This window comes from Alnus glutinosa, chromosome 9 (assembly GCF_958979055.1).
Source record: "Alnus glutinosa chromosome 9, dhAlnGlut1.1, whole genome shotgun sequence".
Classification (NCBI taxonomy): Eukaryota; Viridiplantae; Streptophyta; class Magnoliopsida; order Fagales; family Betulaceae; genus Alnus; species Alnus glutinosa.
The window spans coordinates 870,616-884,919 of NC_084894.1; the positions used below are offsets into that span (position 1 = coordinate 870,616).

Genomic DNA, 14,304 nt, shown 5'->3' on the forward strand with positions numbered 1-14,304 from the left:
TTCCCCAGATACAGGATTTATTTAGATAATAAAATTAGGAAAAGCAAAAATTTCTGTTACATAAGGAAGCATCAGCTTCAAAGACATGTACAAACGAGGGCTTCAACACTAGGATATGGAGGGGACTAAATACAAACTATATTAAAAAAATAAAACAGAGAATATGTTGAAGCTCTTTCAGATCTTTACAAAACGAACATCATTTTGACCGAATGCATTCCCACATGCCGGGCACTTCCGATGACGGATCTCTAGATTTTTTTGGATGCATGGATTGCAGAAAAGATGATAGCACTTCACGATTACAACCTACGAAATATAAATCACACCCACCATCCATCAATGCAGCAATGATATACTTTAAAAGGATTTGATAAGGCCAACAAGCCTGAGTCTGATACAAGTTTATATATATATACTGGCAAGCATAGAGCACACTTACCTCCTTCGGCCGGTCGGAACACACACTACATTTGAGAATAGACTTGCAACTCTTGATTTCATCTTGAAGTTTCTGTATTGCAGCCTCTCCAGTTTCAGAACTCATCTCAGCAAACTTGCTATTCACTTCCCTAAGCTCTTCCTCAAGCTTCTTCCTTGAGCTTCTGCACAACACGATTCCATATTCTTAGATGCAAATGTGGCTTGAAACATCACACTTAATAGATAATCTGCTTATGAGAAATGTTGTAACGATGGATGGATAGCTTATTATGACATGATTTCCTGACAAGCAGCAGTTATACAAGCTGCATATGCAAGTGGTAGCCCTTCAACCATTAAACCAACGTACCAAAGTCAATGTAAAAGAAAGCTTCACAGCTACCAATTAACAGATTTAAGGTAAATTGGTCCCAAAATCTCAGTAGCTTCAGTGATATGCTAGATCAGTATTGCAAATGATACATCAGTGGAAAAGCTACCATCTGCTTAGCAGCAGGTCAGACATGGAATCATAAAAAGGCTAACATTGTACAAGTGACGAAAATTACCTTTGCCTTCTATGTCCTAAACTATGAAATTGTGATAGAGGAAGTTGTATCATGCATAGACATAATCACAAGTTCTGGAATAGACCATTATAATTTAAATGAACTGAACTCCAGAAGGGGAAAAAAACAGCACCTATCATTCTCCAAATCATTTTGGAGATCATCCCTATCCTGCTGAATTTGCTCATATTCTTTCTCAGAGGAAGCAAAGGCAGATTTAAGCCACTTTAACTCCTTATCAGCATCAGTCAATTCCCACTTGGCTGTTTCCAGGTTGACTGCAAGATGTCTTTCTTCTGGAGTAGATTTAATGGCTTCTGTCAGACAAGCCTCCATCTGCATGATTCAAATTCAGGTTGATAAAGGATAGGATTGCAAACTTTCTAGAGAGTGAGGAAATGTTACCTGCTCTTCACTGTAGGAAATTTTCATTTTTAAGGATTCTACTGACGTGTTAATCTGTTGAAGTTGCTTTGCCAATGCCTGCTTCTCGGAGAGCAAAATGCTCTGTGCCTGCTTTGTCTTCACACTCTCAGAAACAAGCTGCATTAAAGAAATCATAGAACAATTAGTAATGACCAGCCCAAATAATCAATTGCATCACTGAAGTAAGCAATTAATTGACAGGAAACAACAAAGGCAGATTGTAACAAACTAACATCAGTGTAGATAATAACAAGACAGACCTTGATATTATAGTCATCCCTCTCAGTCACCTGCTGCAACAGATGTTGGTTCTGCATCTGCATATCTTCATATGCTTGACCAATGGTCTGCAGGAAAATAATAAATCAATTGACAAAATTGGAGGGAAAACTAGTTGAAGCAGAAAAAAAGAGACCAGTCAGATATTAAAGGAAGCAAATTTAGAAAATTCAAAAAGAAAAGACTTAAAAAAACCTAAGAGACCTCAATTTCCGATATATATTGCTCTGCTTCCCCATCTTTACTTCTAATAGCCTCAGTAAGCTCCAAAACATCCCTGCATATTTATCCAAAAAAAAAAAAGAAAAAAAAAACGCACAGACCAGATAACTTTTAAATGTTGGTGAATTTTTTATCTAGTTGAAAGCTTGAAGAAAAATCTACAGCATCAACAACAAAGTTATGGCAGTAGCATGTGCAAACAGCAACAAAAGCATATGTGAACATCTATTTTGAAATTGAATAAAGTTCCAATAACTCCCAACCAAATGCAGAGAGATAATTGAGCCTTAAACAAATAAAACTAAAAAGCTAAAAGACATATCTGAATCCTCAACATCTTAAAACTTCCACATACATCAAAATACCACAATTCTTATTCCCCTAGTTGAGCCATATTACACACATCAAACTCCACTTCATTCTAGTAACAATATATTGGAACTGCCATATGAACTGTCATCCCTCTCATTCGAAACCTCACAGGGCATAAACTGAGTTGCCATACTCATACAATGTCGTCAACATGCCCTGACATCTGAACAATTTCTCAGGAAGAATTTAATGTTAATGCCTATTAATGATAAAACCATGTCTTTACACTTTTCACTCAGCCAACAAAACCACATCTTTTTGAACACCTTAAAGTACATCTCCCTCGGGCAGTAAGAAAAAAAAAATACAGAAAACCAAAGAACTCACAAACTACCTGCCTCCTGAAAATGCATTTCTCACATTAGAAAACCGTATTTCCCAAAAAAATGTATCACTAATCTGTCTAATCTTGTATCCAATCATATCAAAAGACCACAAGATCTTAAAACAATTTCGTAGTTCTGGAATATTACAACAAACCTCATCCCCCCAAACGAAAAGAAAAGGAAAAAAAAAAACTACCTTACACTGCTGATCATCCTAATCCTTTCACCTTCTCCCGCCCCCCTCAAAAAGATAAAAGCTACAAAAGAAATGACAAAAGCAGGGGTAAAAAATACCCCCCTTAAATTTGTCAAGGAAAGAAACAACATTGAAACAACAAGCAGATAAATACTTATTTCTCCTGTCAATCAATCCAGCTATTAAAAAAAAACCCTAGTGTTCATACAATTTTTAAATAAAGTTGGAATTAAGTGGGGAAAAAAAAAACCTCTCAGAAGCATCCAGTTTGGCCCTTAAATCAGCTATTTCAGCTTCAGCAGCAGAAAGCCTTTGTTGACAAGCAGCCTCAGCTTCATTGGCAGCTTTCACTCTCAACTCTAGACTATGTTCCTCTAAAGCATTTCTTAAAACTTCAGCTTGTGAGTGAGCTCTGCGTTCTGATTCCTTGATTTCCATCAACTCTCTGCAATTCGAAATTTCAAGGTTAAATTCAAAAGCATTATGAAATGAGGAAAAAAAATAAAATTGAGAATTAACATTGATACCAAAATGTTGACCAAGACAGCTCAATCTGTCATTACATCCTAATGAGTTGTATGCCAAAATCATACAAATCGTGTAACATCAGATTACCTAACCTCCTATCTATACAAAGACAACATCTCTTTTTATGCAAAATGCATGAGCAATCATCATTCTGAGTTTTTACTTGGACATATTGGGAACTAAGAACAGAAAACTAATTAAGATGTAATTTTATCCATTGAACTGATGTCATAACTGAGAGCAGCAGCAAGAGCACGATGTCCCCATTCCCCAGATTGATACTAAATCCAACATCGATCAGACATTATTTTCATGCATGCAGGGATTCTACAGATTCACTGATTTGAGAATTTCTTTTATAATAGCGCATATAAGATAGATAATGTCTTCACTCATGGCTAGATCATCCTCTTAACATAACATCAACACAACTGTCCTTAGCACAAGGATAAAGAAACAACTTTACAAACATACATACATAACAGCTTTTACTTGTTATGCATGAAACATACGAACACCATCACTTTAACATTTAATGACATAAACCACAAGCCATCAGCTTAGAACCTCAATTTACCTGCTGTCATAACTTTCCTGTCCATACATGTCCAAGAAGATTTGCAATTCCAGTTTTTCTTTCTGCAACTCTTCAATCTGCAATGTGTTCATCTTTATCAGTTACTAATAAGCTCAGTAATAGTACGGTTTGGAAGAACTTCAAAATCATAACCATAATATTAAAAAAAAATTGGCACTGATAATGCTAAGCTAAGCTTAAGCACAAATATTTTCATTCAGTATATTCATGATTTACACCAAATTTCATCAGAACAATTTTATTTTATATTTATAATTTTTTTTTTCTCGAAATTCTGTCTGACTAAATAGCCTAATCAGAATGTAATCACGTTTCCATGATCATGCAAGTCAGTTATGAACTATAGCCACAAAATTGCACATGAAGTTGAAGATTCTTCATTGGTGAATCAAACATGAAATTTACTTAAACAGAAAAAAAAGAAGAAGGGAGAAACTTCACTTACCCCCCCTGATGTTTCATTGCTTTTATAATCACACCCCTAAAGTTTAAGAACTCTCAATGTCAGTATCCAAGTTTAAAAACTTTGCAATGTCACCCCCTACCATTAGGGTTTGAGGTTAAATTAGACGGTAAAAAGGTTAAATGTCCCTTATAAGCCTGTAAAAATTACAAAAGTACCCTAATTAAATAATTGATTTTTAAAGAATAAAAAAACACTAATTCCTAACGGAAGGGTAACATTGCAAAAATTTTAAACTTGGATACCCAACATTGCGAGTTTTTAAACTTTGGGGTGTGATTATAAAAGCGACGAAACATCAGGAGGGTAAGTGAACTTTCCCAAAAAGAATCAAACATGAGGCTAAAAAATTAAAAAGTAAATCAAACTATCTATTTAACGACAAAGTTTTCCTCCAAACTGGATCGAAGGAAATTCCTCCAACATAATATTTAAAAATTACACGTGTCCCTTGAACGTATAAAAATCACATGCTTTTTTAATAGTAAGGACAAAGTTGAAAGAAATTTTATTAAAAAAATATGCATCTCACATGTTATTAAAAAAAAACATGTTTCTCATATGCTAAGGGACACATGTCATTTTTATAGATTAGGCTAGAAGAAGATCTTCCAAACCAGTTTGGAGGAAATCTTTGTCCTCCATTTAATATGTAATCTAACTGAGTAGGATATAATTTAGAAGGTTAGATATGACAAGGACGTTTCAGTCAAATTGAGTCTTGGAAAATGAAATTATATTAAACAGCAGGGACGGAAATTTAAAGAATCTGCATGTTATGGGGGGTACATACAAAATCAATGCACAGAAAGGTATTTAAAAGCAAAATATAATATCAATGCCAAAAAAGAGAAAAGAAAAGTCCTAGTTTCAAATGGTTGAGAATCTTACTAGTGCCTTAAGAGACTTGATCTCCACCATCTGTTCAGCGCATTTGTCTGCTAAGCTCTGCTTTTCATTAGTCTAAACCAAAAACAAAGGATTTGGTAAATTTCAGAAAGAGAGTCTAGTCATAAGAGATAAACAATGACAACACAGACAGTACAAATAAAATGAAAATCTTCAAGATGGTTAGCAATTGCATAGATTTTGAAATCCATCCAAAGCTTAAAGAGAATTCGTTATGGTTTATTTACTTATTCAACTATTTTTTAATTTTCCTTTTATTGTTTGGGGTGGATGGGAGGGGGAAGAACTCTGCCTGTGTCGGGTTCAGTTACCTATCTACACACAATTGTATCCCACGCCCAGAAAGAAAAGAGTTGTGGAAGATTGACAGCCAACATACTCCTATAGTCACATTAGCCAAAACCCTTTTCTCCAATTAGGGGGTCAGGGAAGGGACTCAACAACTCCTGTTTTGTGCCTAGTGCCCTTTCCTTAGTTTATCCTATGCCCCAAAAGTGGAATATTGTGGCAGATTGACAACCAACGGACCCATATTCACATTTTATTTAAAACATACACATTCCAAAAAGAAGACAGCCGAAGATGGCGTGGGTAGAAACATCAAAAAGATAAATAAAAGGAGACGGAAGAAGACAGGTTATCTGCCAACATGAAAAGTACAGTGAGATCCTACAAATATAAATACTGAAAAAGAAGACAACCAAATATGGTGCAGGCAAAAGCAGTGAGAAAGAACACGATTGTTATGGATTTAACGGGTAATAGATCTAAACAGGGCCGGATAGTTCAAAAGGATTAAAGTAACAAAGAGTGATTAGAAGAATTCAACTGCATGTCTTCTTCCCAACCAATTCAACTAATTACATATTGGGCAAGCAGTCTTTCTTAGTCAAAATACACAAATGAGAGATCCATCAGAAAATAATTTTGGGAAAGCAGTTTAATATGAATCAACAATGCTCAACTTGACTTACCCTACCATTTTCAAACCACCAAGAACATCAAATATGAGAGAATATGACAAGTAAAAAAGAAACCATCAGGTTTTTTTCTCATTAATCAATAAGCTGCCTTCAATTAGAGCTGTCCAGAAAATAGGGATAATATAAGAACCAACATCAGTAGATGAGACAACACCTTCCTATTTAGCTGAGCTTTAAGAGACTGGGCTTCCTCGCGTAAGGACAGCGCTTCATGAGCTGTCTCTTTCCATCGCTTCAATTGAGCTTCCATCATTCCTATTTCTTTAGACAAAGCCGAAGCCATTACATGAAACTCTGATTTGATATCATTTCTCCCTGCAGCAGGTAACACGTTTAGAAACCAGAAGCTCCAGTAAACTACCCCCTAAAAATTAATCGAATACGTAATTTGACCTGCATCCTGCAGAGCTTCTTCCATTTTAATCTCAAGATCATTTTTGTCAATAACACACTTTTGCAGCTGCAGCTCTAGCTCTTCAATCCTAGATTCAGCATTATCAATGGCATTCCTCACAGCATCTGCTGATTCTAGTTTTGAAACTACCTCCTTCTCCCTTCTCATGACAAGAGGCCTGTCAGCCTGAAATTATAATTTTAAAAAAGACCCCATATAGAACAAGCATAAAACCATGTGCAACGCATAAGACAAGGTAGTTCAACCTGCAGAGAATCTGTCAATACTTTGTAGCGCTCCACTTCAGTATTCCAATGTTGGAGTTGATCATTTAACAATGAGTATAATCGCGAGGAGCGTACATACTTTTCATCATTCAGCTCATTCTATAAGTATACAATATAGAAAGTGAGATTAACGTACATAACCAAATTGCATACACAGTGAGTTTCAGACAAAATGAGAATCAACTATGAAAAATGAACAATTGAAGTTCAGAAACCTGAAGATCCTGCAATTGCTTTGACAAGATTAGACTCTCTTCCTGTGCATCTTGAAGCTCAGAAAGACGATCTTCAGCCAGTATCTACATTATTTGTATTAACACATGCTCGGTTAGAGAGAGAGAGAGAGAGAGAGAGGCAAAAGCGCTTCATTTGCATAGCAATACCTTTGCTTCCTCAATGGAGTCCTTCAATTCCCGCAACCCCTTCATCCTATCTGCAGACTTTTCAGGTGACAAGTTTCCATTGGCTGTAGCATTTGTTGGGGTATGCATCACGGATGCTACATCCTTTTGCATTTTAAGATTAATTAGTTTTCTTCTACTCTCTTCAAGTTCAGCCATGCTCTCATCCAGCTCACCTGTCAACATAAACAGAAGATATACATAATCATGAGGTGTAATCCACCACGTCTAGTAACTTTTGGCTGTCTAGTTATCTGCCGGCATACCTCCAATGCAAGCTTGACAATTACACAGTTACACAGACGTTGTAAATGATTTGTGCTACAATATTGTAAAGTAAAATGCAAATATGTTCAGAAAGACCTATCTCAGATACCTGCAAGGCGCTTAATCTCCAATTCATCCACTGAATGGCTGTTAATGTAATTTTGAATCCTCTCAAAGTATTCTTTATGCTTCAAGTGGAGAATAGCAATCACTTCACGCAGCTTGGTAGCCTCCTCTTTCATCATATCATCAATCTTAGACAATTGGATGATAGCATCTGAGAACCCCAAAATATGTTATAATGACAATCACCACAAATTTCATGAAAAAAATAAAAAATAAAAAATTGCTACTACAAAGGTTAACGAAAGAAAATGACCAAACCAATCATAAGAAACAAATGTAAAGAATGATGAATTAACAATTGGACCTCACATCAAGATATCTTCTGACCTTCTGAAGATAGATTTCCATGCAAAGCATGAGCAATGTTTTCAGTTTTTGCCCTCTGACCATCAATGGTATCTTCCAGGAGTTTCAACAACTTAATAGTAGATGAATGACGCAGAGCAAGGGCTTCTTCAACATATTTAATGATCTCATCAATACCATTGGCTTCAATAGAATCTCTTTCTAACAGTCTACAAAGAAACATTTCCTCCGCAGGGCATGAGGGAACTGAACCTAAAATGTACCTCAAGTCAATCAAACCTTATATAACATGAGAGAACTTGAAGTCCAATTAAGTAATCATATGAAAGAACAAAGAGAACAGATTGGTATTAAAAATGAAAAAAATTACCCAGAGAATGATCAGCTCGGTCCAGAACTTCTAAAGCAATCTGGCCTGCCCCAGCTCGAACTCCAAGAAGAATTAAGTCATCAACCAACTAAACAACAAAATAAAATGAAAAACCTCATTAGGAACTGAAAGGTGATATTAAGAAAAAGCATAAATAAACATAATAACCAAGACTGACCTGATTCCAGAGTTGGTTCACTACAATTAACATATCATCATATGAACTTTGCTTGTCTCTTAATTCTTTAATTCTAGCCTCAAGATCATGCAACTCATGTTTTTTTATGTCTATCTGCTGAAGAAGTTTCTGATTCTGGTTCTGGAGGACTGCAGCATCAACCTGAAGAAAGAATATATGATCTTTAGTTATTTTCCTGAAACTATCTCTATCAAGATGACAGAAGCACTCTCTGTAGTATCCACAGGATCAAGTATTACAAGTCACAGAAAGCTGGAAATACAGAGACCAAGAATTTTCACATTCAAACTACCAAAATAGAATGGGCTAAAACTCAGCAGCTTAAATGCTTCACTTTGTACTGAAAATGTAGTCATCATGGGATTGCTTAAGCAACTCATGTATTGTTGACAGGGTTAATTCGCAAATGTTCCAGAGATAGAGTGCACAGATTTAGGGGGTTATTGTGTCTTAATTGGGTAGGTGTAGTTGAAAAGTAGAGAGACATCTCTTTACGAATTGTTCATTTTCCACAAAATGAATACTAAAGAAAAGTTGAAACCATGTATCTACTCAAGGTTGGATCTATACATTCACATGTATTTGAACTCACACAGATTGCATGTAACATAGCAACCTTAGTGTTCCCTTTGGTTGCCCAGAAAATCAAGATATTCATAACAAAACGTTTCTGAGAATGAGTTTCCATTTTGATTTACTAGAAGTAAAGCTCACCACATATAATTCATATGTTGCACAATTTATGGCCAGTCTTTATTTTCCCAAAATCCCAAACAACAAATTACTTGCATTCAAAATTTTCAATTTTCTTCTCTTTTCCTAAGCTTTCCAGCATCCAAATGAAGGATGCTTCAACATCACCCCAACAATGTTCCTTACGAGCATTTTCGGTCATGCTTCGATTAAGGATACATCAACCTCAGCACAAATGCACCCAAGCACTTATTAGCCCATTTAGCACCATGGAAAAACTTTTTTCCGGAAGCCCTAGCCATTAGAAAACCTTAAATTTAAATTTATTCCCTTTTCCAACACTTCCCCAGCAACCAAACAGAGCAAAATCCTATGTCAACGAACAGGACCACAAGTTCACCTGAATTGCACCCAATAGCTCTTATTGGAAAATTAAGCATAACTCATCGAAGACACTTTTTTCATGCCTCAACTAGCCTATTAAGCAAAATGGAAAAAACCTCTTTTCTCAAGCCCCAACTATCAAAAAACCTAAACTTTCAAAATTCCACTCTTCTTCCCTTTTCCAGCATTTCCCCAGCAACCAAACACAGCATGATCACATGCCAGTTAACACAACCACAAGTTCACTGAATTGCACCCAATTTCTCTTATTGGGAAATTAAGAAAAATTCAATGAAGAAAGTTTTTTTCTCATGCCTCGACAGTTATCAACTTTTCATCACTGAAAAGCACAATCCAATGAATTAATATATAACTGAGAAAAACAAAAGCTCAAAACTTTTCGTTCACTCATCATTTTTCTATCTATTTTGTCGGGAATCAAACAGAGAATAAGAATGGAAAGGAGAGAACGATCAGAAAACGAGGGCTTACGCTTTTATTGTTGGGCGACGAAGGGGTGGAGTTTCGAGCCATGGCGGACGACACCGAGTTCCAATGGGGCCGCTTCCTCTCGGGCTCATCGGAGTCTGCGTTCTCCATTTTACACTTCTGCAATCGAGGACACCATTAGAGTCCGAAACTTCAAGCTCTGCAGAACCCTAAAAGGACCAGACGAGAACTTGCTCGAAACGACATCGTACAAAATAGGCCGTGGACTGTGAAGTTTCACTTTCAAGTTTCATATACACCCGAGCCAAGCTGCACCGTATTGGAATAAGAGTGTACAACCAAGCATTTATCTTTCTTTTTCTCCTGGCGGATTGCAGCCAAATCACACGTTTATTCCGTTGAGGTGGCAGCATCTATCAATTTTTAAATTAAAGATAATAAAAAAAAAAAATTAAAGGTCGATGAACACTGCCACATCAATTTAATAAAATGAAAGTGAGATGTGGCTGCAGTACTATTACTGATTTTAAAAACGATAAACATGAGAAATATTATATACCATAAATCAAGAGATAATTGTTGATTTGTATCCCATAAATCAAGAGATTTAGATGATTTGATTATCTAAAATCAAAGGATATGATTTATATTTGAAATTATTCAAATATTTGTAAAGTTCTATATATAAATAGAGCATTGGGCTCAAATCAAATAATCAAGAAAATATGTAGTATATAAGGTTTTAATGTTTGGAAGTAGGTTATAGGTCAATCCACCTTAATCTTTGTGTTTTCTCTATTTCTTTTATCTTTTTTTATTTTATTATCAGTTTCTATAGCATTTAACGAGATAAAAGAATAAAAATTGGTTCTGTTAGTGTTTTTTTTTTTTTTTTTTTTTTTTTCCTCGAAATAAAAATATTAACAAATAATTCAAACATAAAACACTCCTAAAATTTAAATAAACAATTTTTTATTTATTTTTTTTTATTTTTTTTTTTGGGATGAATCAAATCTCTTATAACCAAACAAAGAAACAACATACACTTCACAGGAAAATTTAAATAAACATCTTTCACATTTATATCGTATCAAAACACCTTTTCAAATTAAAAACACATTAACAACAAAAACAAGAGTTTGTGCATTCTAATTATAATTAATGGCGATCCATATAAGAGGATATCTTGAATATTTAAGTGATCACATCATTGCAAATCAAAGTGGGATCGATCCCATGCACGAATCTTATACTTTTGTACACAATTCCTAATCACATTTTTTTTTCTTGTTCATGATCTTCTCCCTTTCCGTGTATATATAGATGGATTAAAAGGCTTTTCCCAATTCAATAAAGCTGATTGAATTTCCAAGTTTGGTTTTCTTTTGGGATTCAAGATCATCAGAATCTTTTTCTTGCTCCTCTTCCTTTGTCAGCACTGAAACATACTGCACCTTTTCGCCCTCAGCTTTAACCAAAACCAAATAGAAGCACACTACAAAAATGGTGATTGAAATCAAGAACCAGCTAAATTGAATGTTTATCAACGATATAGCGCGATGAAGAGATTCTTCCCCGGAGCACCTGACCATTTTCCGACCATCTTCGACGTGCATGAAGCAACCTTTAGGAATCAATTCTGGCGTCCAAAGCATTATCCCCGTGACAATAAACCAAACACCTTGGAATAATATGCTGGCTGACCTTACAAAGCTGATCAAGAAACTCCGAGGAAAACCAATTCCCATAAGAGTGGTGGCCAAAGAAACAGCAACAACAAATTGTAGAAGCAAGTGGTATTGGCCTTCCGGGCCCATTTGGTCGGTTGAGTGAAGGTGAAAAAGAAGAAGCTCTTGTGCAAAGGATATGGCGCCAAGCAGTAGGGTTAGCCCATATTGAGCTTTTGTGACGATTCGATGATGTCGATCGAGAAGTATAGCGAACGCGGCGTAGACGAGTAAAGTCATTGAGATGGAGGAGTGCTCGAAGTTACGGAGATGGTGGAAGGGGATGGTTCCGTCCGGGTCGAGCGGTTGGTGGCGGTCCGGGCCGATGAAGAGCTCGACGGCTATGGAGGCGCAGCTGCCTGCCATGATGAAGAAGAGCTCCAAGTACTTGAATTTGGAGGTGGGAAACCATGGAGGAGAGATATAAGAAGTTGGGTGCTGAGCATGGAGCTTGATATGGTTAAAGAGGTGCCATAAACCGATGACAAAGAAGCCAATGCCTGGTGCAACATGTCCCGCCAAACTCCCCATGTTTTTGTGACAAACTGATCTTCTTGTTTGGTTGTTTTGTCCTTGGAGGGAGAGGAAAAGAGGGGTGGTTTTCAGTTGTTGCTGAGAGTGAAGAGGGAATTAGCACAAACTGAGAGAGGCGCGTAGAAGGATTGGGGGAAAGTGAGGATTTTAAAGAGGGGTTGGGGTTGATAAACTTGATATTGCAGAGGAAATGAAACAGACATGATCAGTCATCTTACGATCAGGATTTAATTAATGTTATTGTATCTAACAGTGTAGATGATGCCAATAATAAATATATTGGCACGCAATTCAAAAAATTTAATTAATGTAACACGTACAATTAATTTACACTGTACCATTAGATACAACAAAATCAAATCATAACTATGAAATGAATCATTTTCAAAGCCGGCATTGAGAAAGGTGTAATTAGATCCGTTGATAAGGTGCTTTTACACCTCATAGTCTTCAACTTTGATTTATCAGTTTTATTGTGTAATTGCATATTTACTTGGCCATATTTAAGCATTAAATTTTATGACATAATAAATGAAAATTGTGATAGGATAAAATATAAATTTTTTTTTTTTTGGATGCTCTAGAGTTTTTTAGGACCTCTATCTTATAGAATTTTGTTACCTCATCTCTATTTTTAAATTTGTCTCTCTACATTAGTACTTGTTATATGTTAAGATTTAAATTTTAAGTGGTATATTATGTGTGTAATAAATACTGTGGTGTGTAGTAAGATTTGAATCAACAAATAATAATTAAAATTTAAAGAATTTTTTAAAAGTTCTTAAATCCTTTTCTCTCTCTCTCTCTCTCTCTCTCTCTCTCTCTCTCTCTCTCTCTCTCTCTCTCTCTCTCTCTCTCTCTCTCTTGTTTTTTCAACTCAAAGGTCAGTGAAGACCTTAACAAGTACCTGCTTTACTTGCCCCTACGTACAATTACCCACTCGTCCTCCAAGCTAGCTAGCTTCTTGTTTAATTCTGTCTCGGCAACAGGAGATTACCCATTACCCACTCTTCATCTATTAATTAAAGTTATATTTCTTAATTGATCGATGCAGATGGATTTGATCAACAAAACAATATGCATTGTCACTCTCAAGTTTGGATTGATTATGTGAAGAAACTTCGGAGATGTTGCATGCATGGAGATCGATGTAGGACTTTCTTGGTGTACGTTTTGGTTGACGTGATATATATATCGACCCTTTGTTAACCTATATATCTCTAATAATATATAACAATTCGCAGATCGATGCAAGCTTTCGTAGACAAATTAATTTACAGCCCCAATTAACTGCATGTACGCACGTATCTATGGACTAATGTTTAATTTTCTACTTAATTAAAAAGCTTGTGTTAGAACTTAGAAGTTGATATTAATTAATATTGCATCTTCCTGGAAGGAGCTTAGAAATCGTCCTGATCGATCAGCTTTTTTATTTTGACGTACGTGCCTCGATCTCGATAACTTGATGCATGCATGCATATATAACATATATACACGTACCCAATAATAAATCATTGCAAATTAAAACAGCGACGTTATCAATATTTTTCTTTTAAATAAGTGGACTTTAATTAGAAGAGGTAGAGAGAATGATCGAGTGGGATAATTAGTAAATACATGGCTATAGATTTTATTTTTATTTTTGTATATATATGTTTCATTTTCATTTCTTTACATAATTATTACATAATAATAATATCGGATTTTCTTTTTCAAATTTTGTGCTGTCCTTTAAGTATTAATGTTCAATACATAACTACTTAGCTAGCGTCTGTTTTTGGTCAAGGCCTTGTTTGGAAGTACTAGACTCAACTGTTTCTAAGGTATTTAGAACCCATGCAGTTGTTGATCTTTTGGGCAGCCGAACCC

At 35.7% G+C, this 14,304-nt stretch overlaps 2 protein-coding genes across 3 annotated transcripts; both read right to left on the reverse strand.

Annotated features, from left to right (window-relative positions):
• Positions 1–16: 16 nt before the first annotated feature.
• Positions 17–10,458, reverse strand: LOC133878032 (E3 ubiquitin-protein ligase BRE1-like 2). Of its 2 annotated transcripts, none has more exons than XM_062316514.1 (19): positions 10,214–10,458; positions 8,624–8,785; positions 8,446–8,533; positions 8,097–8,321; positions 7,753–7,920; positions 7,359–7,552; positions 7,191–7,274; positions 6,955–7,074; positions 6,688–6,874; positions 6,449–6,609; positions 5,294–5,365; positions 3,919–3,995; positions 3,064–3,258; positions 1,902–1,974; positions 1,679–1,765; positions 1,398–1,535; positions 1,126–1,328; positions 443–605; positions 17–309 (listed from the first exon to the last, which is right to left on the reverse strand). In XM_062316514.1, exons 1-19 carry the CDS (start codon positions 10,319–10,321, stop codon positions 178–180), a joined length of 2,637 nt encoding a protein of 878 aa, XP_062172498.1. In that variant the 5' UTR covers positions 10,322–10,458; the 3' UTR covers positions 17–177. The 2 variants fall into 2 exon arrangements, with proteins under 2 accessions (XP_062172498.1, XP_062172496.1); XM_062316512.1 differs by having other exon boundaries at positions 8,097–8,327.
• Positions 10,459–11,315: 857 nt separating this feature from the next.
• LOC133878467 (uncharacterized) lies at positions 11,316–12,555 on the reverse strand. Its single transcript, XM_062317022.1, has one exon. The coding sequence runs from the start codon at positions 12,427–12,429 to the stop codon at positions 11,500–11,502; it is 930 nt and encodes a 309-aa protein (XP_062173006.1). The 5' UTR covers positions 12,430–12,555; the 3' UTR covers positions 11,316–11,499.
• Between the last annotated feature and the right edge of the window lie 1,749 nt (positions 12,556–14,304).